The sequence below is a fragment of the Pocillopora verrucosa genome, chromosome 9 (assembly GCF_036669915.1).
Source record: "Pocillopora verrucosa isolate sample1 chromosome 9, ASM3666991v2, whole genome shotgun sequence".
NCBI classification, from domain to species: Eukaryota; Metazoa; Cnidaria; class Anthozoa; order Scleractinia; family Pocilloporidae; genus Pocillopora; species Pocillopora verrucosa.
In genome coordinates, this window is record NC_089320.1 from 15219600 (window position 1) to 15247061 (window position 27462).

At 37.7% G+C, this 27462-nt stretch overlaps 2 protein-coding genes across 2 annotated transcripts; one reads left to right on the forward strand and one right to left on the reverse strand.

Moving 5' to 3' along the window:
* Nucleotides 1–4946: 4946 nt before the first annotated feature.
* LOC131779110 (runt-related transcription factor 1) lies at nt 4947–13137 on the reverse strand. Its single transcript, XM_059095646.2, has 4 exons — nt 12688–13137; nt 12313–12417; nt 8075–8281; nt 4947–6477 (listed from the first exon to the last, which is right to left on the reverse strand). Exons 1-4 carry the CDS (start codon nt 13016–13018, stop codon nt 5600–5602), a joined length of 1521 nt encoding a protein of 506 aa, XP_058951629.1. The 5' UTR covers nt 13019–13137; the 3' UTR covers nt 4947–5599.
* Nucleotides 13138–13233: 96 nt separating this feature from the next.
* LOC131779121 (transcription initiation protein SPT3 homolog) lies at nt 13234–27119 on the forward strand. The gene is given in 18 exon segments (XM_066172478.1): nt 13234–14029; nt 14295–14407; nt 21044–21077; nt 21080–21151; nt 21853–21885; nt 21887–21940; nt 22620–22679; nt 22682–22708; nt 22854–22909; nt 23793–23812; nt 23815–23856; nt 24262–24333; nt 24596–24640; nt 24643–24686; nt 24688–24714; nt 25611–25904; nt 26343–26453; nt 26860–27119. Coding segments are annotated over 18 exon segments (1230 nt in total). The 5' UTR covers nt 13234–13948; the 3' UTR covers nt 26905–27119.
* The last annotated feature ends 343 nt before the right edge of the window (nt 27120–27462 follow it).

Genomic DNA, 27462 nt, shown 5'->3' on the forward strand with positions numbered 1-27462 from the left:
CGTTTTTGGGCCGTAAACTTCTTTTGTTGTCTTAAGATGAAGTAGCGCAAGTTTTTTCTCCGAGAAGAAAGAACATGGAACGTTTTTGACCGTCAACTTTGATTCAGTTGTCGTTTTGAGATGAATTAAGAGGTATAAGATTTTCTCACAAATTAAGTCATAGAACGTTTTTTGGTTGTATACTTTTATTGTCGTTTTAAAATGAAGTAGCGTAAGCTTTTCTCCGAATTTAAAGAATCAGGCCTTGCGAACTTACGTTTGAACACGTCAGTTCGTTTTCCAGAATCGAATGAGACGTGACTGGCTCCATCCTCCTTCGGCAACTTAAAGCGCAATATAGTAAGACCTAAGTATTTCTAATTATTTAAGCCTTTATATGAATCTTTGAGTTGATAGATACGGTGCGACACTTTTGACATAATCAAATACTGACATAAAATGCGCTTAATGATTTTATGTGCAAACAATTTTTCATTGAAGAGGCGTTTGACACGTTCACGTCGAAACCGCACCTAACAAACATGGCGGAACACGTATTGTGTTTGCTTTGTGTCGCACGGGGGATAATGCGTTTTGTTTAGGTTTGTGGAGGTGTTTTATTTATATAAACCACACACAGGCAGTTTAGGAATATTTTAATTTGAACGTTACCCGTCATTAGCACCAATTTGCTCTTTATTTTCTCTTTAGACGCTATCCTGGAAGGAAGGAATTCATTTTTACAGTGATCGTTGAAAGGTTTAGTTGACCATGAGGTGCACAACTGTGAGAAATTGCTAAAAATACCATTGTGTTTTGTTAGTCTATAAACTTGGAATGCCTACACTTGTTTTTTTTTCTTAAAGTATTGTTGTTTATGTGTCGTGAGACAAGAAAAATCAACTTAGTAACATATTTTCTTGATCGTCTGCGACTTTTTCTCTCTCGGCCAGATTCGAACTTTTGCACAGCGAAAGAAGGAAAGGAGAACAACATAACAAAGTTCAATTAAAACTCGACAAGTTGCAATTTTTTTGTCTACGATTATCAAATGAATAGCCTACAGTACAACGCCACATGGTTCAATGAAAAGGCTAAACTGATAATTGACGCGCAATGGTGGGTGCTACAGAGTAAACATTTTCCGCTTGTTTAATTGGCATCCTTCTGGCAAGTTCTCCAGCAAAAATAACATTTCATCAAAGTACGAAATCCTGTGTTTACTAATTTAGTTAATATGATTTTTCCGTTAAGAAAACAACTGTTGGTGCCGGGATCTGAGAGGTTCGATCTTAAATATGAATTGTGACTCGAGGACCATCATCAGCTCATTGAGTATTTCGCATATTTTCTTATCCATTACAGTTGTTGAGCTTCGTTCACTGATGACTGCTACTTAAAGAACTCTAACAAATCCTCCATTTTCGTAATTGCATGCTGTTAAAGATCTGTTTCATTCACTGATTTCGTGTGACATTTGTTGACCTTTTAAATACAGTTCGTGCCTGTATGCTCACGTGAATTAAAAAAAAAACTGTTAGAGCGTTGTTTTTGAAACATGCTAATTGTATATCTGTAGGCCAAATTCACGACAGTATTTCAAAGTAAGATCAACATACTAAATTGGGAATGAAGTTGTTATCACTGAGAAACTCAAAACTCAGACAGACTGCAAGTATGCCCAAACTTTGAGCGTCATTTAAGATTCCTGCCGAAAAGATCTCTGATTTCACAACTTACAGCACACGTTTTGATGTTTTATTGCCAACGACAGATGGAAATTGTAACTTAGTCTCAGTGTTATCAGTGAAAGAGTCATCTTGTTTGGACCCCATAACCATCCTGGCGGGAGACTCCTTTCAACGTCAACGCACCTATTTTTTTTCCCTCTTGTCAATGTTTAAACTTCTGTCTAAAAATACTGACCACGTCAGCTAAAATTATCTCAGTCTGCTCGCTGCGAAACAGAACAGTAATGCTGCTATTTAAACGTTTAGTCTACTGAATGGAAGATTAAAACCTTTGACAAATCAAAAGAGTTAAGTAAATCGATGACAATGTGTATAAATGCTTGATTTTATTGGAAAGGAAATCACTAGAACTCAAGAGCAAATTTAATTGTTCCATAGGTCTCTTGGCACTTTCGTCTGTCGTCAGAGCTGAAACGGAAAAAAGAAAACTTGACGAAACGTCCGCTTAGCAAAATGGTGATCAATATTAATCGTAGGACGAACTCGGAGAATCAGTCCTGAAACCCCCTCCCAACGATCGGCTTATGGGCTTAATGAGGTCCTCTTTCTACTTAAAAACAAAAGAGTATATAATTTACAACAAAGTATTGACCACATTTGGCCCCTATTTTTGTAACCAGATACAAATAACGAGAATGTTTTTGTGTCTAAAATAACAACTCTTGATAAGTCGTCCAAGCACACCGACCCCCTTTTAGCAAAGAATGTGCGTTATTCGGTCGAGATGCGCCAGGAATCCTTCGTAGAGATATAAACATTTTAATTCGACGCCTTTCATTCTTAAAGATAGCGTAGGCGCTTAAAGATAATTGACATTTCTCAATGGGGTGAGGCGATTTTTTGTCAAGGCGGTCAGCGACACTTTGTCTATCGTGTCAATAGCGGGTTGTTTACGGACTTCATGGGCACGTACGCTGTTTCAACGCAAACACGATTCTGCTACTACAGATTGTCGTGGTGGGTGGAGAGGGTATCTTTAGTCAGAGTCGGCAAAAGCGAGCATAATGACTCCGGTTCCCTGTTATTGTCCTTTGTTTTCCTTTAAGTATTATTTTTGTACCCGTCAGGACTTCCCGTGCACTTTTCTAGCGATATCGTTGTTATTTTTATTAAAGTGTGCATCTTTCTTTTTACGACAAAGACACCACTACCCCCTCCTCGCTATCCATAGGATTTAGTTGCCTATATCTTTTAATTGGCGGTTAGTTTTGTACTTAAAATCTCCCGCAAAAGCATAAGCTGCTTTGTATCCCTCTTTCAATCACTCGGTAATGCAATTTAGAAGCTTTGTAGTGAATTCAATCAGACACAGCGAAGTTCATCGATCGTTTTTAGAACATTTTGGTCTCGTGCTCAAAAGTTGCACGCGAAAGGACACGTAGCAGTCAAAGGGTCAGCAATGTTTTCATATCATGAACATCAACATTGAATAATCACAAAATTTGCCCGTGACTTGCCAACATTCAAGTCATTCCTTCCCGGAAAAAGTTTCTGTGGAGACAAAACAATTGTTAAAGGAAAAACCTAGAGGGATCCATTGAAGCGAGTGCGTCAAATAACAGCTATTACATAAGCACGTTAATTTAGATGCACAATCCTATTAATTCCTTGTTGAACACTTCCAAACATACCACACACTCTTGAAGGTTCATGAACTTATAAAACCCAAGTCACGTTTTCCTATCGCGATGAAAATCTGTTGTTATCATTACTCGTCAGGAATGAGAACTATGACAACTTCAAGACGATTGCATGTTAGTATTTAATAGCGCGATTTAATGCTACCAAAAGAAGGTCATGGCAATTGTGAATTTCACTTTTAATCTTCGTCGCAATTTTGCTACAGCAGTGGTGTTTGATGTTTCATAGCTCGCTTTCGGAGATTGTAGAAAACAATACTTCCGTGCTCCCGTAACGAACAATTTAGCATGGCCTGACGCCCAACTGAGAGACAATAATAATAGCCTTCTTTGTTAGTTTGGTGTTGCTGCAAGGACAGATTATAGATTTAACACCCTAGATCACGCACGGCTTAAACAAGCTCAAATCAGCTTATACAACGAAGAAAGTCATAGAATTCTCATAGAATTAAAAGTAAACACTAAGTTATATAACTTTCCTTGTGTTGTGAAAGCGACATGGGCAACATTTAATGCCTCGATCACGAGGGACGATATTTCAGAAACGATGGGAAAGATAGAACCTTTAACCTGTTATCAAGTGGTGGTTTTGGTTTTTTAAATAATTGGGAATGTTTTGTTGGTTTTCTCAATCATTTAAGTCGATCATCAAATGTTCGTGACTTACAAGTTCCACGTGAATGATTTTATCGCGTGATCAGTAATTTCGAACGAAAACAACTTCCGTTTAAAGTTGAAATCAACAATATCACCGCGCTTTTACTTACTTAACCACTAAGGGTGTTTTTATTCAAGATTCTGTTTCTTTAAATGGTCTCGAACAGTTTTATTTAGTTCACTAAGATTATAGATAAGTGCTTATGCATGACTTTTACAACAACGATCACCGCTAATGTTATGGTTGTCATTCTTTAATCGCAAACTTAATGATGCGAAGTTATTGCGGTGTCTGCGGCCGCCTCGATTAATTGTTGTCACTATTATCAACACTACAATAAGAATCCTGCATCTTAACTGCAATTAATCTTTCTTTCACAAGAACAATAATTAATAAATACCACTAGCAATCGAACATACTTTTTAAAAAATTATTAGATACTACAGTTTGTTTTTATATTTCAGTACACGATGAAAAATTGGCGTCACCTCGCCTAATTTAATAATTTATTCGCGGTTTAAATACGAAATATAGGGACTTAAGTTATCAGTAGGTCTTTATTTTTTAAATTTTTACTGTTTGTTTCATTATTGAGTTCGTTAACGGCCTAAATTTCAACGCAAATATGTAAACAGTAATATTGGGTGCGTTGCTTTGTCCGTTAATTGAAGTTGAATTTATGTAGTTTTCACGATTCTAGAACAAACGGCCAAGAAGCTGTCCAGTGGTACGAACAACAAACAGATCAATTTTGCCAAAAAAAATAAACGTTTAAGGACAAAAATAACACCAATTTACGGTCAAATGGAAATTGGTTGTACAGTTATACGAAATTCACATATAATAGATGTCATAATAATGTTAATAATGATGATGATAAAACAATAATACTACTAATAACAATGAGGTACAGCATCAGTAGCTTCTAACAATTTAATCATCAATTCACGCGCAGCATGTGAATAATTCTTGAAATCTTATTTCATTTCAAACATATTATTTCCGAAGGGTTTCAAATAATACTTGTGTATAAATATCAATACTATATTCTTTAGCTCTCTTTCCATATTATGGTACTCTTCCTCGCTTAGTTAATTATATTTTAATTTCATTATGGATTATGCCTCAAATGTTTTCACATATATTCACCGGAGGCAAGTGAGAAATAAATAAATCGGAAGAAAACGAAACAAATTTGCGAATATTAAAATCCGCACCCTAATTTTTAAGGACAAGAGTGCGTTGTCAATTTTGTCACGGATGCTTTCTACGATCTGAATTTGTGGGCCTATCAAACTCCGTGTTATATTTTCATTAAACTTTTACGAGCGATTGGAGTCTAAATGCAATGACTTGCAAGTTAAAAAAAAAACATGGCTAATTCGGTCCAAAATGAGTCAAGTTCAACGGCTTATGATATCGAAATCTATGTTTTAAAACAAAGGGGTTCTCGACCTAAAAATCTGCCTTAAAATTTGTAGATTTCCGCACATCTTGGCGTATGTTAAGTTAAATTTAAATACCAGTGGATGGTTTCCATTGTCTAGAATTTTCCTACAAACTCCTATTCGCTAATAAGGTCTCCACACTCCCTTTGGCGTTGTGGTACCGTTCCGTTCGTGAAGGACCGTGTCCGCGTGTGAAACCTCGAGTCCTGTGTGGTGATTTACAACGTGATTTGACATATTATCAATAGGCTCCTGCTTCAACGAGATCATTCCGTGCCCGTCGCTTCTGGGCAGACCGTTAAAGCTACCCACGCTGTTCAAATCCACGTTTCCAAGAGGTAGCGGTATCCTCTGTGTAACAGCGGGGCTTCCTACCCCCATGCTTTGTCCCACAAGGGGCATCACACCAGGTCTCGACATGGGGAATGTCACCCCCGCAGTGGTGTTCGCCTGCGTGATAGCTCCCACTGATGTAGTTTGAGTTATTGGCATGTTTACCTTAGTCATTGCTGTTTGTTGCATGAATGGTTGTGGACGAAAGGTGTATCCATTGTTCACCATGCCATTAGGCAAACTATTGTTGTTCAACATAGAGTTGTTAACAACGGAATTCGTTCCGGGAGACGTGTTCAGCTGCTGGCATTGTGAAGAGAACATGCTGTGAGCAGGATCCATGGGCGGTGCCGGGCACACTTGATTCATGCCTCCGCCGATACCGTCTGATACTGTTGTCAGAGTCGTGTTCGTTGTAGCTTGCGGCGATGAACGAAATGGAAACTGCGCTATGCCCTGAAATCTTGGTTCGGAGTAATGAGGAAGCATGGGTACATTACCACTCGAATTCTGCAAGTTCACTTGAGGTCTAGGCGCTGAGAGTGGGTTTAGTGCCGTTAAGTTTACTTGAGCATCTGGTGGAGCGTGAGGCGGCAAATTCGGGCCTAAAAATCCCGGAAAGCCAGCGTGGAAACCCCACGTGGACGGTGAACGGATTTGATTGCTATCTGTAAATAAAAGAAACAAAACATATTGCACTTGTTTTGAATAGCACAGCGAACTCCCCACAGGTTTATAATGATACTAAAGAGTGCCTCCAGAGGTTATTTTGATAACGAAATATGGGAGTAAAGCTTAGGAATTAGCAAAGAGCTGAATTCCTTCTTTGTTCACTACATCGAACAATGCTATCCGCGCGCACTCGAATAAAACATCGATACGTAGAGCTTTTTCCGGTTTTAAAAGAGATAAATTCTTTTGTTATGGCATCTTTAGATAAAGAATACTCCAAGATCATCGATATCGAGCTTTCCCATAATCATTGAATCTAGTAGATACAAACCACATAATAAGAGGTAACCAAAAACAATTAGTTTGCTAAGTCAACTCCAATTAAATGTAACAAAATTGGTTTACCGCACGTTATCGAGGGCACGTAGATCTCTCCTAAGTTTTGAAACAACATTTTCAAGGTAAAAAGAAACTACGACAGAAAAAAAAAGTAAAAAGCTTTCCTCGGCAGCTCAAGATACCCATTAAAGATCGTCGGCTGGCGCCATTTCCTATTTCCGATTCATTGTGGCACTGTTTCAATTCCAGAACATTTGAATTACAAAAAGCCACATTTGGTTTTGATTGAAATCTTTGATTTAGTCTCCTTGGATATTTTTAGGACACCATCGAAACCTCATTGTTTAAAATGAAGACTTGTATGCAGCCGAATCTCACGACTGAAAAGGGGAACATTCTTAATCCTGATTTAAGATCACTTAGATGGAAATGTCTTGCGAACGAAATGAGGAGTCCATCGCGACACTTATGAACGCAAACTAAGTCCGTCAAGTAAATATTGACCGAATACCCGATTTTGCACATTGTTCACTTGATGACACTATCTTTACAAAGGGTCTAAGATTCAACCATGCAACAGCCTTAAAGATTCCGTTTTTACGAATGATTATTGAGACGTTGGTATTAATGCTTTCGTTCTCCTCAACAGTTGTATCACTAGTCTATAGGAAAAGACCAGTAGAGAGTGTTAGTTTAATTATCGGTTTCCTAAAAGGAAATTAGGAAAAAAATTTAACACTGTGGAAAGGTGTGATCTTGAGGAGAGTTTTTCGTTGTCTAGACGGGAAAAAAGGGCGTTAATGTTTCCGTTTTGTACGAGTTGCATTAGGCAAGTCAGCCGACGTCAAATAAGAGTTTCAACTATTTCTTTAAAAGAACTATCGTAAAAAAAAACCTAGATGGCTGGGTGACCAGTATTAGAAAAATTGCTAAGTAAAGATGGCCTAGGATTTTAAACAAAAGTAAACAATATCAGCTTATTAACCGTGCCTGTACGAAAAAGAGTTGGGAAAAAACGAAAAATTGCAGTCTTGTCTCTCGCGATTTCAACTAAACAAAAACAGTGCTGTGCTTATGACGAAGCGGTTCCGGAAACCAGATTTTAAATGTTCCTTGTCTAACCATTTCCTCCACCCTTTCGCAACATTCCTCTTAAGCTGATAGCAGACGGAGAAACCAGAAAACTCCAAAAATGGCCTTTTTTCAAAGCTTCTTACAAAGTAAATGAAGGTTTTAACACATAGCTCTACTTACCGGGAGCGAGCGCGCTGAAGGCTGATGTACCGTCCGGGGGTAATTTGACGGGTTGCAAAGGACCTGGGTGAAGCTCTGTAAACGGGCCGAAGCTGTTGTCTCTAATAGAGCGACGGAGGCCTTCAAATCCCAACTCTGAGAGACGATCTGAAAAATGAAATTGGTCGTAGCCTGCTTGGTCTCTCTCGTCTGAACGGGTTCTGTGTCCTATCAAGGAAAAATGAATTTCCTGTCATAAGAGCAACTTGACGCCAGCCCAAGTTGTTGTAACTTTGGATGCGTGTAAAAAGCTCCCATTTGGGAAATATGCCAAGAGGCATCTTTCTATTCACAGAAGTCGAAATAAATCGTATCAAGGATTCCCACGTGTTATTATTCCTTAATCATGACTCGGTACTGAATTGGGACTAGGGTGAGATTTGTTATTAAATTCACGTCGAGTGCCATCTTGTATTTGCAACCGTTAGCAAGTAAATTGAGGGAAATTTAAACTGGAAAGAACGAACTGTATTTAGAATATTCGGACAATTTCACCCTTAACACAAGAACAAGCGCTCGTTTAATAAACACTGGCCGCGATTTCTCCCCTTCACGAAGGAAGCAATGAATAAAAAAAGACTATTAGGTTGCCTTCATTCGCTCAATAACTATCCTTGCGACAGAATTTGAATATGACCGCGATCCTAAATCCCTAACATTGCTTCATTTGGCTGAGAGGATATAAACGTCATGAGAAGATTAAAAAAGCTAAGTTTTCGAAGTACGGTTATTTATAGCTTTTGGAAAAGAAAGGGGTTATCGGAAGAACTTATACGGAAATTTACCATTTATAAAATGCTGCAGGCAAATGCGTCGTGTACAAAAAACGCTGAAGAGCTGAAAACTTTGTCGACAATCTACGTATAAAATCAAGGAATGTTTGCAAAGCGCTGGATATTGCTCGCTTAATTGAGAATTTGAATCAGTCACGATCGGTAGTTCCTTTTTGCTATGAAATTCTGGGTTAAAAAATCAGTGAAAAATTGGAAATGTAGCAGGGAAAGGCACGATGTTCAACCACAGGTTTGAACAGCTCTTTTTTTTCATCAATTTCGACAAAATGAAGCCTAAGTAGCAGCGTGGTTCTCTCTTGGAAAAATCCACAAGTTCGTTTCTCTCCTAGTGTGAACAGTTGGACGCTAAAAGAATTATCAACAGGCCAAGTTCGGGGACTCTTTGTACGACTATTAATTACATTAAAACTGCGGTATCGGAGAACCCAGTTCAGCTGAGAATCCACTAGCTTCGAATTATAACATTGCATGAGGTACACAGCAGAAGATCTGTAATCGTCTTTGCAAAAAATTCAAGCTCGATCTTGATAATTTACGTCACCATGAAGCAGAAGCGAGAAGATTTCTATACATCAGTTTACATTTTGAAATATCAAAATTAAATGCTCAGATCTTCTATCAGCTATATCATTATTATTGCTTTTAAATCAATGTTTGAATTTTCCTGCTTTAAAGGTCTGACAAGCTGCTCTTTGAATCTTGTTATTTTAATTTTTTTCTAACTATTTCCTTTGGAATTTAGAGTAAATGATGGATACTTCTTACATCAGAGACCTTAAATCATATGATTTTATGCTATTCACCGAGTTTTGCTGAGACTGAAAAGGTTTCTCGACAATTTGTGGATTTTCCGGTTTAAGAAAATTACATAATATCACTCAAAACTTATGGCCAATTATTCTATTGCAAGCCATTTAACAAGTAGGCCAAATGATTTTATGCCAAAGACGGTGGATTTAATAGGAAAGATAAGAGAAAGAGAAAATTTGGTTTTAGAAAGGTCGTGCTTTGAAGTGAGTCCTTTATCGCTGACTACCCACGCTTACATCAGATGCTAATGAGAAATAAAAAAATGATGTGGATGCAAATGAAGAAGAGTCGCATGTTCATCATTTGGAAAAAATTTTCAAGTCTTTGTAAAGACGGAGAAATCTTGCGATAAGAGTTGCTTGATGTTGGTTTCTTCGCGAAATTTAATGGTTTTAAAATTTTAGTGAATTCAATATAAAATTTGAGGTTACTTTTGGTAAAAAATGTATTGCTTGGTGAAGTAGGTTTATTGCTTGGGAGACAAAGTTCATGATTTTTTTTTAAATAGAGAGTTATAAGAGAATTCTCCAAGCTTGATCTCTCTGACAGAATAATTGCTATTTTGTGGTTTGAGGGTGAACTTCTATGATGGTGAGGCAAAATTGGGACTCCAAAAGATTCAATACAATGACTATATATGTGGTTATTACCAAACAAACTTCTTATATTTCACTTAAACCTTACCAAAAGAAACCACATTGAGGCCAGTTTTGGCAAGCAACTTCAATATGTTTGGAAAAAATTGATCTAATAAGATTTGCCCAAAAAAATTATTTAATGACTTGATTGATTTTAGAAAGGATTTATCCTTCTTTGAGCTTCACAAACTCCCTTCTTTATGGATGTAAATAATATTTTTTTTTTGTCAAAAGACATATTGAATTCCCTGAACATCTGGCTTTTAATTGAAATATTTTTGTCCAAAGGGGCTTCTGTGTTTGTCATAAAATATTAAAATGACACAATACCCAACAGTGACAAAAATCTTCATAATCAATAATGAATCTGTCATTTTCTAGTAGGCTTATATGCATAGCTATGGTCTAGTTTCAAATTACTTCTTTTGTTTATCTCGAACCAAAACCATGAATTTTGATTTTTGGACATCTATATGATTTTGGTGGTTTCAAGTTAAAAGTTTCATTTTGACCTTGCCACCATAAAATATAGATTTTGTTGACGCTGGTAGGGTTTTGGTTTATTTCCACAAAAATCTGGACAAGTTTTGGAAGAAAAAATTTTAATTGACTCATGAAGAGCTGAAAGTCACACTAAGGGATTTTGGTTTTGGATGAAATTATGTTCTATTTTTTTCTTAACTATCAATAATGACAATTAAAAGCAGATCAGCTAAAAATCCCATTTTGAGGCCTAGCCAAGAAATGTAGTATTATTGCCTTTCACCCAGTAAAAAAATCAGAAATAAATACACAGAAGAAGTAAATCAATTACTGTCCTAATTCAATTAAAAAGGAAAACCAAAAGTAAAATTGAACTTTCTTCATAGGGCAGGATCAGATAAAACTCAAAACTAAAAACTAATTAGTCAATTTTTACTTCAACATATGTTTCTCTCCAGAAATTAAAAATAAACTCTATTTATTTGACTACATAATTCTGTTTGCTGAAACCCTTAGCTGAACTGCACCAAAAGTACACTTGATTGTTTGCTTTCAATTTCTAGTCTTGCCTTGCTCTTTGTCTCTAAGACATCCAATTTCGGAGTATGTTTTATCTGATTTATTAGCCTGATTAAGACGAAAGAGAAATGCTATTAAATTAACAAATGCATTTCTAAAAGCCTCGCGAAGACAGGTGAAATGGCATTACAACCTATTTGCCACCTGCCCTGCCACCTGCATCTGTATTGTATGGATTCTTCAAAACATACGATAATAAATTCAATTAACGCAGCAACCAATGGGTTTCGCCCGTTTTATGAATCATTAATTGCAAATTAAACATTAATCATGTTCCCGCGTATCGCTTGAATCACTTGTCCCCGCTACGCGTGGCTTCGGCATAGAATGAGACAACGGGATGGCTGTATTTATCTAAACACAGCGTATGTTTATTTGCGGTAAGGCGGCCAGCATTCATGAATCTAAACAACATAGCAGCACCCGTTTCAAAATGAACCCGCAAATTTTTTATCTGTTTTAGGTTTCAACAGTATCGACAAAGTCAGGCCACTGCGGCAAAAACACTACAGACTTGTATGTTTCGGAATGGTCTTGTTGTGGCCGCGAATACCTCGAGATATTAAAAGCTACAAGGAATTATGAATTTGCCCATCGGAGAAGATGTTTATCTCTGATTGTACATCAATTTTCAAAATCAAATCAACGTCGGAATCAGAGTTTTAAATTCTTTGAAAATACACGAAATTTTTTTCTTTTCACTCAGAAGAATTTTTTTTATCCAAAAATTTTAAAGAGGAATAAAAAATAAAAATCAAAGGAATAAATGAAAAAATATGGAGACACTAAGCTTATTAAAAATTTCAAAACCTTCTGGGTTACGATGAGCTCGGGTGAACCACAAATACGTTTGTCAAACAACCCAAAAATGAGGAAAGATTTTGTGAGGACTTACTACGCGGTTCCCGCGGTCCGTCTACGGTGACTTTAATAGCTCTGCAATATGTGGCGACTTGAGGTGGATCTGTCTTCACCGTTATTGTCAATGTGAACGTTTTACCTGAGCACAGGTGGAAAAAAAGCAAAAATAAAATAAACTGGATGTAAACAAACCGGGCAAAAAATATTCAACTTACTACATGCTAAACCCATTCAAGCCTTTCACAAACAGACATTTGAAATTGACAACCAATGTGCAAGTCCCATATAACATATGACATGTTTTCATGAGTGCATGTCGTTTTCCAGATGGCTGATTCCATACCGAATGCAGTAAGTGAGTCAGTCTTTACAATACGCGTCAATGCGAACTGGTTGGCACGTATCTTACCTCTTCCGCTACGTCCTACGAATCTAAGATCGTTGAAGCGCGCGACTTGATTTTTCATGACGGCAGTCGCGTTTCGGAGTTCGGCCGAGAAGTTCTCGTCATTGCCTGCAGCGATCGAGACGAGAACTCCATCGGGAATATCACCGAGTGCAACAACCTTGAATGCAACCGGTAGCGTCTTATTACATCTCCAGTGCGATGGCAACACGCTACAAACAAAGTTCGGAGAATCCGTTTTTACGAGCTCGCCTGGGTATTCAGCCAGTGCTTCAATGAGCGATCGCTCCCCTCTAATTTTTCGTGGGACCGCATTTTCTGTGGCAGTGGTCATGGTTCTCCAATGTGTAAACCACAAGAGTGAGCCACCAGAATATGTGTGGCGAGTTTGGCACACTACCGGACGGTTGAATCAACTGAAATGCTTCTGGCCAACCACTCCCCTGAGATTTGACATCTGCTGAGCCTACTTGTTTTGCGTTTTTGTGATGTACAACAGATGAGCCAATAGCGGCGGGCGACTTAACTAGCTCACACGCCCACCGCTGGCATTTATCCAATGAGCTCACGTACTCCGCATTCCGATGAATTCTCTCTTGATTTCTCGAGCGTTCCTGTGGTTTAATGTCTTCGCGAGAATCATTGTTTGATGACATTGAAGAACTGAACTGCGGCGAACCTTCGCCAATTAGCGGACTCGTTGAAACACGTGGGAACTACAAACGAGGAACCCGTCCACTCAGTATTGTCTCAGCGATCGATCGTAAACGGCTGTGTGTTTAATGTTAAATCATGCCTAGGTGTGTAAAATTGCTCAATGTCAATGACTCTTTATGCGTAATCACGAGTTTCCCTTAGGCGAAAATTTGCTCCCACTCGACGGAAAGAAGGGAGATGACTAATATCGAAAAATAATGAAAATAATTTCGAGAACACTTGAACTGTGAGTCATTTCACGAAAGGAAATATCAAAGCTTCGAAAAATTTACAAATCGCCTATTCCACTGTTTACTCAGGAAGACTTAATTCCGGTTGTAATCCGAGATATCTAGTCATCATCAATCGATTTATTTTTGTAATCGACATGTCAATGCAGGTTTCAGCCGTGAAATCTACATCCCTCTTACCACGGCGCCTCTCTGTTGATTCGCTGTCAAGTTTCGCGCGCTTTTCGTCTAGGCATTATGGGAAAGGAAGGTCATTTCCGGATGGAGTGGGTTGAATCGCTGTCAGCTCTATTTTGGTAAAAAATTTTGAACTAAATATGACGAAATCTAAATCTAAGAGCAAGAAAAGCGAAAAGGGGAAGGAGGTCAACAATTCTGCCAACGCTGGCGACAGCAGAGTGAGTAAAACGTGTGAGGTTTGCTTACGAATTCGGTGGAAGCGATTTCTTTTAAAGCCGCCATTTTGTATGAGATTTTAGGTCGCAAAACCTACGGACAAATGAATTCAGTAAATCTCTTGTGGGTGGAAAGGAAGTTAAGCATTTCGTGACAAGTATAGCTAATAACATGATCTTGTAGCGCGTCGTAAGCATTTAATTCCATTTTGAACTCGATGAATACAACGGTTATTCAAAGAAATAACTGATTGATTTCCGGTTTCAGCCCCCTAGCGCTTGTGACATACGTCCTCCTACTCCGGCTGTTGTGCAAAGTCCGGTGACCCCAAGCTCCAGACTTCCAAAGCCATGGTTTCAGAGTGAAATTCTTAATATGATGTAAGTAAAGAGAGAAAAGTTATTTGGGATTGGTGTTATAATCCTTCTTCTGCTATGATTAAGACAAGTGTCTCAACTCGAAGGAAATTCAGTCTGTTCAAGTGACAATGACCTCGAAGCCGAGATAATTGTTTAGTAGCCGTGTCTTAGTTGAAGTTTAAACCGATGTAGATTCGATAATGACCTATCTATACAACCGCACGTCGAAAACAATGCTCTCGGTTTACAAACACATCATCGTTGGAGGTCGAACACTTCGCGTGTTTATGATCGCATTAAGAAGTTGATCTTCTGCATATCGGTCGGCTTTGCTGCTGTGTGTGTATGACTACGATGCGGTTCGTTTGTCGCACGTTTTTGTATCGTGTGCGAAAAAGGCTGCCGAAAATGTGCCGAATTGTTTGATAGTGGCGCATTACACGGCGGTTTTGTCACGATTTCCTGAGGCCAATTGTGTAGTTGAATAATAGCCTTTTCTCGTGTAATACTCCGCGACGCGATTTTTGACAGGTCGATGATAATAAGAAGCCCTTAGGCCAGGAAGTGTAGTGGCCTCGAGAGAGGTTACACAATTGACAAAATATTTTTCCCACGAAGAAGCCGCAAAGCGTTTATGACAAGTGTGATTAACACCACAATAATATCGTCGCGGTTTTACAGAGAATAGAGGTTATCGGTAAAAGCACCTTTTTATGTGAGAACACAATTGCGTGAGAAAGGTACTGTTTACTAAATCAATGAGCTGATTCGTGCAATTAGGGCCACGTGTAGAGGGGCACAATTTAAACGCCGCTAAAAAATTCCAAGGAGCAATTTCACTTGGCGTTATTGTCTGTTTCCGAGTTTGAATGTTATCTCTTTATCGCTCTTGAAGCGGGCCAAGTGCTTCTCCATGCTTCTTATCAACTGCGCTAGGTCGAAGGCTCTCCTGTTTGTTGACAAATGACGCAAATCTCGTGAAACATGTAAATTGAGGTCTATTAGAGAGTAATTTTAACTGCGAGTATATTTTTAGCCCTCTTAATACAGTGTTTGCGGATGAACAAAAGCAAATTTGCGGTAAGGTCATTGTTGACCAATTACTCTTTGTTGCTCAAATAACTAAGTGACCTCGCTGATGTTAAAACGTCGGTTTTTGAAAGAATTAAGTCTGTGTATTTTTAGTTCTTGAAGTATAGCCTTAAGTTCACACGTTAATAAGTTCATTAGGACGAAGTTGTAAATGATAGATTGTTATGACAAATGAGCACATGCTCAATATCATGGACATGCGAATGTTGTCCACTAAAGAAATCTTTGTTACAAGGAAAACAGAATATTTTTCATTAGACTAACTACATAACATACAAGGTGTTGCCAACTTGCCAAATCCCTTAGTCCAGGGTGTCTCATGAACTAAATTTTATGCTTGGCTTATTTTTTAAACAAATTCCAAAAAGATAATGAAAATTTAAAATAGTCCTGCTGTGTTACACAATCAGCCAAACTTTTCAATGATATGTTTTCAGTGAAAGTCACCTGGAGTTTTCTACGAAGTTGTTGGGGGTGTTTCATATGACATGAACTTCTGTTTGACATAAGGATAATGAAACAAATTATCATAAAGATCACCCAGGCTATTAGAAAACTAGCCTGGTTTTTTTTGTATTTTATGACATCTTTAAAGTAGTGTTTGGAATTCATTTTTAGTGATAACTATTTTTGTGGACAGGTGTGCATGCGATCAAGAGAACAGCTTTCATTTTAATGTTTTTGGTCCTTTAAAATGAGTGTTTGGTCCTTCAAAGGTTTTCCTGAATAAACCATGGCAGTGGTTTGGTGTTAACCATAATTTTCTCAAATTTGAGGTTAACCTTTGTGGTGTTTGCACTTTTCATCATACTACTAATATCTAAATATTTAATTGCTGTTAATTAGTAAACATTTGATAAAGTAAAGCATTACAACAAAAATTTAAAGGCCAAGGCTTAAATACATTTTTTGATTCTTCAAACCAATACCATGATAATTCTATCCATGTGAAATCTGATAGTTGTTTTCTTATGCTTGCTGAAAAACTGCTGTGTGTTGTTATGACACCACTCATGAATAAAGAAAGAACTCTTATTGGTTGGTATGACAAAACAAAAACACTCCTGAGTAGAAGTGGCTGTATACTTAAAGCCAATAAGAATTGGAACAGATTACTTATATACCTTTGCTTGAGAACCTCAAGTTACTATCCACTGAAAACTCCCTAGAGAAGTGTTAATCTTATATCTGTGACAATCAAGCAGAGAGGGTTTCCTATTTTGTTGTGGGAGTAGTTTGTAGATTGAGTTCTTAATTGCTGAGGTACCAAACAGGTTAATTTGCAAAGGTTGATCCTCTTTAACCTGTCTTTTCTCTTGCTAGGAGTCATAAATACAATAACATGTGGGATTGGCAGAAAATGTGTAAGATAGCAAGCAAAATAATCTTGAGCATGTGCAAATGACCTTCTTAATGACAGTGAATAAGTGAGGTGTGCTTAACAGGATAGCAGGGGAAGAAGAGTGGGGAAGTTGGGCTTACTCTGTAAAATGTTGAGACCCTCTTATCACTGCTTTTCATGTTAACAACAGGTATTGCCATCTATCTCAGGACAAAGGTCTCATCATTGTAGGTGGCCTTGGTCAAAGGTTTTTTTAAATTAGATTATGAACAATATAGCATGGTATTGAGAGATCAGCTTTCACTCATAGAAATCAAGAGCTAGCAATCCTATCATTTTAGTTTAAATCTACTACAAACTACTACTAAATCTACTAAGAAACAGGCTCAAGCCTTTAGTCATTACCCAGCTAAAAGTGGGAAATAACCAATTTTAAAGTCTTGTGTTCAATGCAAAAAAAGTCTTCCTTTGAAAGTTAAGGGAAGTTGGGAAAGTTCTGTGCATTTGTAACAGGAGAAGAGGAACTTGTTTGTTCATTATTTTGCTCTGAAAAGTCAACATCCATGCTGCAAAAAGTATTTGCAGGATAGTAAACACAATAGACTCCATTTAGCTTGAAAGTTATGCTTATATATTTGTCCTTGGAAGTAATCTGTTCCCTGAGCTTGGCTCTGAGAACAGTGATAGCTGTGGACAAATATGCCACCAAATAAGGGTTGCTGTTTGGGTGTCTATACCTGACCTATCCACAGTATTCATGATTGAATTAAGTTGTGGCTTAACAGATCACCCTCACACAAGATGCAATGCAATGAAACAAGTATCATATCTGAAGGAGTGATATACCTTGTTACTTAGCTATGTGTCATCCACCAATCAGGCTTTTCTGGGAGTAAATGCGATATCTCCCTGTACCTCACTGGTACAGGGAGTTGGCAGATTTTATCGCTAATGAATGTGTACAATTGAAATTGTATTGTGACTTGAGCTGCTGTGATATTTTACCTCACTGGTACAGGGAGTTGGCAGATTTTATCGCTAATGAATGTGTACCAATTGAAATTGTATTGTGACTTGAGCTGCTGTGTATATTTTACCCACTGGTACAGGGAGTGGCAGATTTTATCGCTAATGAATATGTACCAATTGAAATTGTATTGTGACTTGAGCTGCTGTGTATATTTTACAAATATACTGTAAGGTATGTCAGAAGGAATCTGGGTACAATACAACTCAAATATTTTTACTAATGTAGGAAATTTATATTTCCAAAGTATCACAATTTGAAGTATTTCCGTGTGCAGCTCGTGAGGTCAAATATTGTTCTTGTTGTTTTAAGATGGTACCCAGACCAGCTACAATTCCTATAGTTCTTCTCATAATTCGACTGATAATATTGTAACGTATCAATGGTGACTGTTGTTTAGGATTGATATTGATTGTAGTGTGTCTGTGCATGATGAAAAGAAGTACTCCAGAAATAAACACTGCACTATTTCAGAACTTTTTTGGCTTATTTCTCTAAGTTGCCTTTCAATATGATATTGAATATTTGTCAACATTTGTATTGTTATTAGTCAGGTTGAATCAGATACCTTGGGCATTTCTTCATTCCCCTTTGTTTGCTACATTGTATGTGTATTGCCTTAAGGTTTCTCTTAAAGAAACCTTTGAGTGCATGTAACAATATGTTACTCAATAAGGAGCCCTTATATCTTTTCATATATTTTGACCTTGATGTGGTTTTGATGGAAAACGTTGAGGAGGTACTTGAACTACACAATACACTCGCTAATGTGCCGCCTAGCTCTTGAATAGGTTAAAAGTGAATTTGTCTATTAGTATGTTGAAATAGATAAGGGGAGGAGGGACTGAAAATTTTTTTTCTCAATTAAAGTAATTCCTTGCTGAGGTTGATCAGTGGTAGTAATGATTGAGATGGGGCTGCAAAAAAGGGAAACTATAAATTTGAATAACATTGGTAATGACCCTTTCAAGTAGCAGTTAACGTCTTTCAATGACAAGTGTTGTTACTGTAACAACTCTGGGTGACGAAGAAGTGATATGATAATGAACTCTTGTGAAATTAATTTCCTTTGTACCTCTCACCAGTATTGTGGCTCAATACGGGTACTGCAAGTGACTTTATCAACTTAAAATTTTGTTTTAAAAAAACTCTTAAAGTATGCACATCATGGCATGTTTTTTTTAAAATATGTTTTGAGTGTTGAAGACATGTTACAGCTTGTGTATATCTTTGGTTCAACAATTACCAGTATTCTTTTTCCTTATGGTTTTGCACATGATAATAGTGTACAGCTCGATATTTTAATGAAATTTAACATGAGCCAAAGAGTTAACAAATCAGTAATCACTAGTGTTTCTTCTCTCATAATATTTCATTTATTACGATACCCCAGTTTATCTGTGGTTGTGACGGAGTCTCCATATCTCAGTGATCATTGGTAGATTGATACTGTATTTTTGTGGTTATTAAAGTGCATTTAAATGAAGTGTGTTGAAATCAGAACTGAAGTAACCACAAGAAACAGGAAAAACAAAAAAATATCAGTCTTAAAAACCCTATCGGAAATTAAAGAAGGAACTGTTGAATGGGTGGTAAACTGCAACTGATCAAGAATTCAATAAAAAGTCAGTCCAGAGGAATCTCTGTATTTTTTGTGTGCATATGAGGCACACAGCAACTTCCAGTCATAGCATGACTTAACATGACAGATTTAAATGTTCCCCAAACAATCCCATCAGCACTTGTGTGTCACCTTTGCATTCCCAGGGTATCACTCTTTTCCAAAAAGGAATATTGGTTTTTAGTTTGTCCTCTGATTGGTTGAGAGGGTGGTTTCTAGACCAATAATGAAGTGAGTTAAAGCCAAATGAATGCAATGGATTACTTTTAACGTTAAATTGAAACTAACTCAATTATTAAACTGTAATGTGGTTTAACTCTCCACTAACCTTCTATCTCTTAGATTTGTGTGCTTGCTCAATGCTTGTGGCAAATAAAGCAAGCACCTCTCGTTGTAGAAACAGGGAGACTTGATGGCTGCTATGGCGTGGTGCCTGGAACTATTAGGCAAAGTTGTTTGAAGGCAGATTAGCATAACCCAGGGTTATAGTCTTGATACTGGGTTCTTACTATTTCTTTGCAGAAGCCTTTTTCAGATAATTTCCTCTTACTATTCTTCTATAGGAGTGTCCAAGCATTTCAAATTGGTGGACAAAACAAAGTTACTATATTCTTTTTAAACTTAAAATTCTTTTTAAACTTTTAGATATAAGGTAGATTTCACACTAACCCTAGGTTGTGTTAACCCTTGAACCCCACATGAGTGATCAAGACAGAATTTCTCTTCACAATTATCGATACAAAAATCAAGAACGACAAGTGATGAGAACCAAGAACAAGTACTCAATTAGGGGATTATTAGTTGATCAATTACAAATTCTCAGATGTAACATCAGAAGACTTGTAGAGCAGGACAGTCAGGAGAATTACTAATGACATCTTAGGAGTTAAAGGGTTAACCTAGCTTTGAACAACCTTGCCCTGGAGTTGAAGGCTTCAGACGTAATCCCTGGCTTGTTTATTCATCTTTTGTTGTGTTTCAGGCAAGACACTTAACCCTGTTAGTCCCACTAGTGACCAAGACAGGATTCTCTCCTTACACTAATCAATACAATATCAAGCAGTTCCAAGTAATGAGAATAAAGAAAAATATCAAATTAGGGAATGTATTGGGTGATCCAATTCCAAATTCTCCACAACTAACATGTACGCATGGAATTGTTATAGCAGACAGTAAGGAGACTTGCTAATGAAAATCTTGGGAGTTAAGGGTTAATTCTCACAGTTTCTCTCTCCAACCAAGGGAGTATAAATGCAATGAACTAGGCATGCTGTGTAAGAGGAGAAAAAGATTTATACTGCATTATGTTGTTCCGCAAAAAAGATTGCCAATCATACAGTATTACTCTCATACCAGCGGAGTATCATGTGTGTTCCAGCAGACTCTCAGGGAAACAGGATGAATTTCATAGGGAGAACCGAGTTGTGGGAGGAGTGGGGAATTTGTGATAAATCAGCATCCTGTTTAGAGATGTAACTATACTCCTAGTGGATTCAGGCTATTGAAAACAGGCCAGTAGGCTTGTAATACTTAAACTCTAAACCTTTTCAAACAAAATGTGCCTTTTTTCACCAGGTATGCTTTTGGTGACTCAAGAAAACCATCAAACAGAAATCAGCTCTTCTTATTGAGAAAGAAATTGTCCATTCACAGATGGGCTAGCTTGGTATTTCATTTTTTATTGTTCTTGCTGTTTTTTTCTCCATTTGAACCTTCCTTTATTGAAAGTAGGGCAAAAGGCTCATATCTTACAATTATAAATTTAAAATAGTTGAAGGTGTGGTTAGAAGTAGCTTTTTTAATTTAGTTTTTGGTTATGAGTAAGGTTACGGTTATAGATAGAAGATTTTTGACTCTTATTGCATTGAAGTGCCTATCCTGATGTCCTTGATAGATGAAGTGACATCAACGAATTGCCTCCCTTTGTGAATGGGGTGCTAGTTCATTGCATGTTGTGCCCTTCAGTAATTCATCAGGTTTTCTCACCAAAATTGGTAACATCCATTTTATACTGACAGGAAAGATGGAGACTGGTTGTGAATGAAGTGCCCTATCTAAGAAAACAAGGAAACTGATGCCGTATGCACAATAACCACTCAAACCTCTTAAAACCTTTGAGTGAGAAGTCCACTGCATGACCCCTAGGCTGTTCTATCTCCTAAGTATTTTGTCACTCTTTTTTCTTTTCTTGTTTCAAGAATTATCTGGGTGAGGAGAGAGAGTTTACAGCCTCCTTGAGCTTTTAAGAAGGGGTATACTCTGAAGTTTTGATACTGTATGGCCATTTCACATTCCATACTAGCCCTGATCTTGACTATGAATACTTAAAAATGATGTATTGATTAAAAAATTGCTCTGAGTGGTGTATTACCCTTATTTTACAGGTTGTGCGGGCTGCAGAGGTCACAAATATGCGAGGGGGGAAGGGTCATGAGTGTGGAAGAACATTATATTTCTAATGAGAAGGACAAAGTAAGTGGAGGGAAGTGACGATGGATGGCATGGTTCTCTGGACACTACTTAAACCTCACAGGCTGCGCATTCTGTGCACTCAATTCTTGTGATCTTCTTGTTGTAATGAGATAGACAAATATTCTAGACTTTCATCCAGTTGATTAATATTTTGACTCAATAAGAGAAATGAAGACTTTCCCTACATATTGAGAACAGTACACAGTTTCAGCTCGCATGATGGGCTTATAATGCTCAGATTGGATTGAATTGAACTAGGACCTCCTCTGTCCAAGATCAACCCTTGCTATGTGTAGACAGGAACACTCTATCAGGAGCATTTATTTTTTTTGTTATAAAGGTAATGTGGTATTCATCAAGTGAGTATATAATGCCAAATTTGGCCACTGGTAAAGAGTTGCAAAGTGATGGTTCCAGCATTAGCCCCTCATCAGAGCAAACATGATGAATGGTTAACACTGAAAATGTCAAGCTTTGAAACTCTTTATTGGTAGCTAATTGAAGTCATCACTAATCAGTTGATAATACCAAATTACCTTGTTATACTCCCAACACATACAGTGCCACAGTTTCTTTGGAAACTTATGCCCTTTATTTATTTTTGTATAAGTTTGTTTGGCCTTATAGAAATTGTTACATGGTGTTGCTGGCAGGAAAAACTCAAAAGCACTGAATCAAGTACCTTCAATTTCAATAGGACGTGAACAGCAAAACCCAGAAAACACAACTTTCTCAAGAGATGACGATGAAGTCCTAGAAGCTGCACCGGTGAAACAGTATTGCAATACAAAAACCCCTTGAAAACTATAAGAAGGGATATCTGTGTTCTGCCTTTTTTAAAAACCTAGGGAGGGTAAGAATTGTTGATAAGAGTGTGTGCTGGATTAAGTGCTGTCATTTTTTGTTTTGACAGGCAAGGATGAAACCAAGGGTAGCAACAAAACCCGAAAAGGTGATTTCATATGACTTGTGAGCACGAATTAGACCCAAAATGGTAAGTGGATGTTGACATTTGTTTTTTTTATGGCTGGGAAACCGCCCGTTCCATGAAAATCGCCACATGTGTGAGCGTATAGCAGTGGGAGACAGTGGCTTATGGTATGGACACTGAACTCACAGGTAACCCTTTCAATCCCAATATTTCAACAGAGATTTTCTCCTTACTGTCTTCTGCCATATGATGTCTCATAAAAATTAGTTGGGGAATTTGGAATTGAATCAGTTAGTAATCCACTGATTGGATAGTTTGCTCTATTCTCATGACTTGTCTGCTTGATATTGTATTGATATTGGGGGAGAAATTCTGGTGTGTCACTTGTGGGAGGTTAAAGGTTTAGAGGTCCAGGTTCAGGACCTAGGCCAGGTCATGTGTTTTGTTCTTTGAGGAAGACAAATCAGCTATCATACTGCTTCTCTCGCCGTATGGCAATATAAATGTGGTACTGGCGTATTGGCAGGGGAACCTGATAAAATGGGGGGGGGGGGGGGGGGTAGGTAACCTTGGGATGGACTGGCATCCTATTCAGGGGAGAGTAGTAGTACTTTCTGGTCACTTCCTGCTAACATGGAAACTGGGAACAAGCTCCTGCTTGGGGGATCAATAGACTTAAGTCACAGACGGTCACCGTTCTTATGAGGACTATAGCAGTATTCTCCAGGAAGCTACCAATAGCCAGTATTTTTACTGGTTATTGTTCCGAAACAGTGTTGAGCTACTTTGATATAAACAGAGCAGCAAAATACTCCGTGCTTAATCTGCAAAAACTTTGTAAACTTAACAGTTCTATCTAACAGTCTTTTTTCCTAATCATACAATCTTGATAGTGAACAATTTTTTCAGGTGACCTTGTAGCTTTACCTGTGAGGATGATGACATGTGATTGAGCTGAAACAAGAGAGGAATGAGGTAGTTAGAGGTGGTATATTTTTCCCCACATTTACATTTACATCTTAAGCCAAAAGATGTTTCATAAACCGTAGCATGGAAGTTTTGACTCTTTTTTTTTGTTAGGGCGTCCCTGCTTAACCCTTGGACCGAAAGAGTGACTAGCATTAAGTTCTCCTTATGTTATTAACTGTGACTCACCAATGAAGGTCAAGAATATAGAAATGATCACCAACTTAAGGAGGCTCTTCATTGTTAAGAAAATCTTCTGTTAGCATCTTAGGAAATTTATAGAGGATTATGAAGAGTATTCATAATGATGGTAGGTGTAAGGGTTAAAATTCCAGTTTCACTTGATGTTTTGACTTTCAATGCCAGTGGTGTTCAACGTAATGGATTTAGAGGACAACTTGTTCCTTCTAATGTTCCATGAGAGCTGAACGTTTATCACGAATACTTGACCCTCAACAATATTTAGAGTTTACTGAATGCTCGACAGGCGAAATCAGTGAGTGTAACGTGTTTTTGTTGCATTTTCATAAGAAAAGAGCTTCCTGCAGAGAGAGGTATCAGATTACATATTTTCTTATCCAAATCATGGATCAACATGTGTTTCACGCATTGCTTCTAAATCCTGAAGCAATGCTTGGTAAATCTCTTCTGTGGGCAGCATACATGTTATGTCTTTATTTTGTTTCATTACATTTTATTGCCCATTTTTTCCTTTTTGTGTTGCAGAATGTTTATAGCTAATGTGATTTTTCTTAAAGATAAGAAAGCAGGAAAATTCAAAGAGTGGCGGGACTGTGCATCACTGCTGATATGAAACCCACTACACCTGGGATGGAAGTACTCAGCGTCCTTAGCTTATGAGACAGTGGGGCAGGGGGTTTCACGAGGAGTACAAGTCTTGATTTTCTCCATGGATACTGTCTTGACAGTTTCACCAGAGATCATTCACCAGTGGTATGGACACAACCATAGGAGGTTTTGGTGTATATCTCCAGTATAAAAAATTGTGGGAATCACATGAGAACCAGCCGTCATTTAATGACATTTTGCTCTTACTGAGGGCCATTGCTCGAAATGTCAGCTTCAGAAACTCCTTAAGGGGACCAATTTACATTTTCAAGCAGTTACTTAAAACCAAACTGTCTGTAATGACAGGGTAATAGTTTTATCAAAATGAGTTGATAACATAATTAGTCACGGTTAAAGAGTTCCACTGCTGATTGTTCAGCGGTTAGCCCTTCGTCAGAGTAAAATGGAGGAATGGTGGGCTTGTGAGGTTGTTTACATGCAGAAAATGGAGCCATGCTATTGGTGGGAATATGGCAACAAGAAAAAAACAAGAATAAATTAGTTGAATGAAAAGTTCTCTCTGATACTGTAGGGATTGAAAGTGTGGATTTGAAAGATAAATTTTTGTTCTAGAGTTTTGTGGCTTTCTAAACTGCCTAGATGTTGGGAAAGGCCACAAACTGCCATATGCTGGCAAGAGTGATTAGGAGAGATTAAAGTGTCTATTGATTTGGATGCGTCCTTGTCATTTCTTTCTATGATGCAAAGGTGTTCTTGGAATCAGTCACCAAATCGTCTTCCTGTTAATGACACTTGCACAATCAACCTGGCCCCCCCAGCTGGCCTTGTTCATGTCATTTGGACTTTCCTTGCCTAGGTTTATTTTAACTCAGATGATGAATGCCAACCCTTTTGTTTTTCCAAGTTATTTGTATGTTAAAGTTCCACTAGTACTCCATAACGACAGGTTTCTTATGTTGGTAGATAGTCGACTTGGCATTACTGGTAAAGAAAGATTTGGAGGCGTGTGATGTGTTGACTCAAGCTATGCCACCTGTATCTATCCTATCAGAGAGCCAATCATCCGTTGTTACACCTGGAAGTGCAACATCTACCCCCTCTACTCCCAACCACACCCCACCTGGAACCCCCACCACACCCACAACCCCTTTCCTTCCTAGTCCCACCCCAAGTGTATCTAGTGCCAGTGGAATTTCATCAGCTCCACAAAGTGCAACTGTGCCAGCAAAACCTAAGAGCAAAAAAAGGAAAATTAAAGTAAGTTTGGTGTATAATATGCTGGTGTCAATAACATTGCTAATTTTCAGTGTACTGTCCATTTCAAGACTTCACTAGGATTTCTGGTCACAACTGCATGTCATAATTGAGAAAAAAATTGTTGAAACCCTTGAAAAGGAGACAGAAATGTTGAACAGCAAGCTTCAAGGTTTGTTTATCATTGCCAAAGTGGTTTCCCAGGAAAGACATTAGCCTGAATATATAAATAGCTGCTTTTTGTTTGTGCCCCAGATTACACTGGTAATTTTTTTAATATGTAGGTGGAGATACAGACTGAAAAATATTTCTTTCAAACTTTTCTCACATCTGGGGATTTTAGATCTTTAGCTAAAGGTCAGAGTAGCTAATTTTAAATGGTCTACCTTTGTTTTTTTGTTTTAAAAAGTCTTTGCAGTAGTGGTGTCACTTGTATTTCAGGGATCAGCTGCAAGCCTTTCATACAGTAGTGATGATTGTATTCAACCTCAACACATTAGAGAAGCTATTAGGAGATATAATCATTACATTGGACCCATGGCTCCTTTCTCTGTAAGTTTGAATTGTTGCCAGGATTGTTGTTGCCTGAAATAGTAAGTTTAAAAAGAGACAATGGTTATGTTTATCACACATTTCCTTGTTAGAGGTCTATTGGACCTGACCATGTAAAATGTTAATAGTGTTACAATCATGGTGAACTAATATACTAATAATTGAATATACTTTGGATTTATTGAATTACAGTTTGAGAAAAATAAAGAAATATTGAGACAAAAATAGAAAACCAAAATGTGCATCATTTGGAAGCAACTAACCCAAATTTCACTGCTGACATTTTCATTTTTTGTCATCTTCCATCCTTCATAACCATCCTACCCTTCTATGGTCTAGCTACCTGTCAAGAAAAGGCTTCTGCAGCTTTCTGATAGTTATATGTATTTAAAACTTTTTTCCTCAGTCACACACAAAGCCATCACCTGGCTACAGAACATTGTGCTGCTAGATGGAAGACAATGAATCAGCTGTGGCATCTGAACCCAAAAAACACTTTGCACTGACTGGACACAGTTTTTCTTTAAGCTTCTTTCATACACTGTACAGTTGAAATGACAATCATTTATTTAATTTAAATTTCTATTGAGAAATATAGCTACAAGTTTGTGTATTATGTGAAAAGTTTATAAATGTTTTTGTTTCAATAAATAGAGCTCCAAGACATATTTGGCTTTTAATTCTTGTCTTAAAAAGTTATTATCTACTTCAGTTCTACGAGTATGAACAGTCTCATTGTACACAGAATTGTTCAAAGCACAAGTGGTCGGAAGGGAAAAACTAAGTTTATTTTCATCTTGGGTGGTTCTTGACTTTCCAATGGGAAAATTGAGAAAATCCAAAAAGGGGGAGATGATTGTAGAATGTAACAAACAAAGGTAGCAAACAGAGATGGCATGGGTAGCCTTTGATTATGAAATACATCAATTCCAGAATGATAAGAAGAACCCCTTTTTAGTTTTTTCCCTTTACCTCTAGGGTACAGGCGTTAAGATCAAGCTATATCAAG

What these genes read in the sequence shown, in the direction of transcription:
- LOC131779110 (XM_059095646.2), bottom strand. Translation starts at nt 13,018, where the DNA reads ATGACCACTGCCACAGAAAATGCGGTCCCACGAAAAATTAGAGGGGAG. An exon ending in CGTAGGACGTAGCGGAAGAG is followed by an intron (nt 12,418 to 12,687) that starts GTAAGATACGTG and finishes ACCTGTGCTCAG; the next exon opens with GTAAAACGTTCACATTGACA. An exon ending in CTTCAGCGCGCTCGCTCCCG is followed by an intron (nt 6,478 to 8,074) that starts GTAAGTAGAGCT and finishes TTTTATTTACAG; the next exon opens with ATAGCAATCAAATCCGTTCA.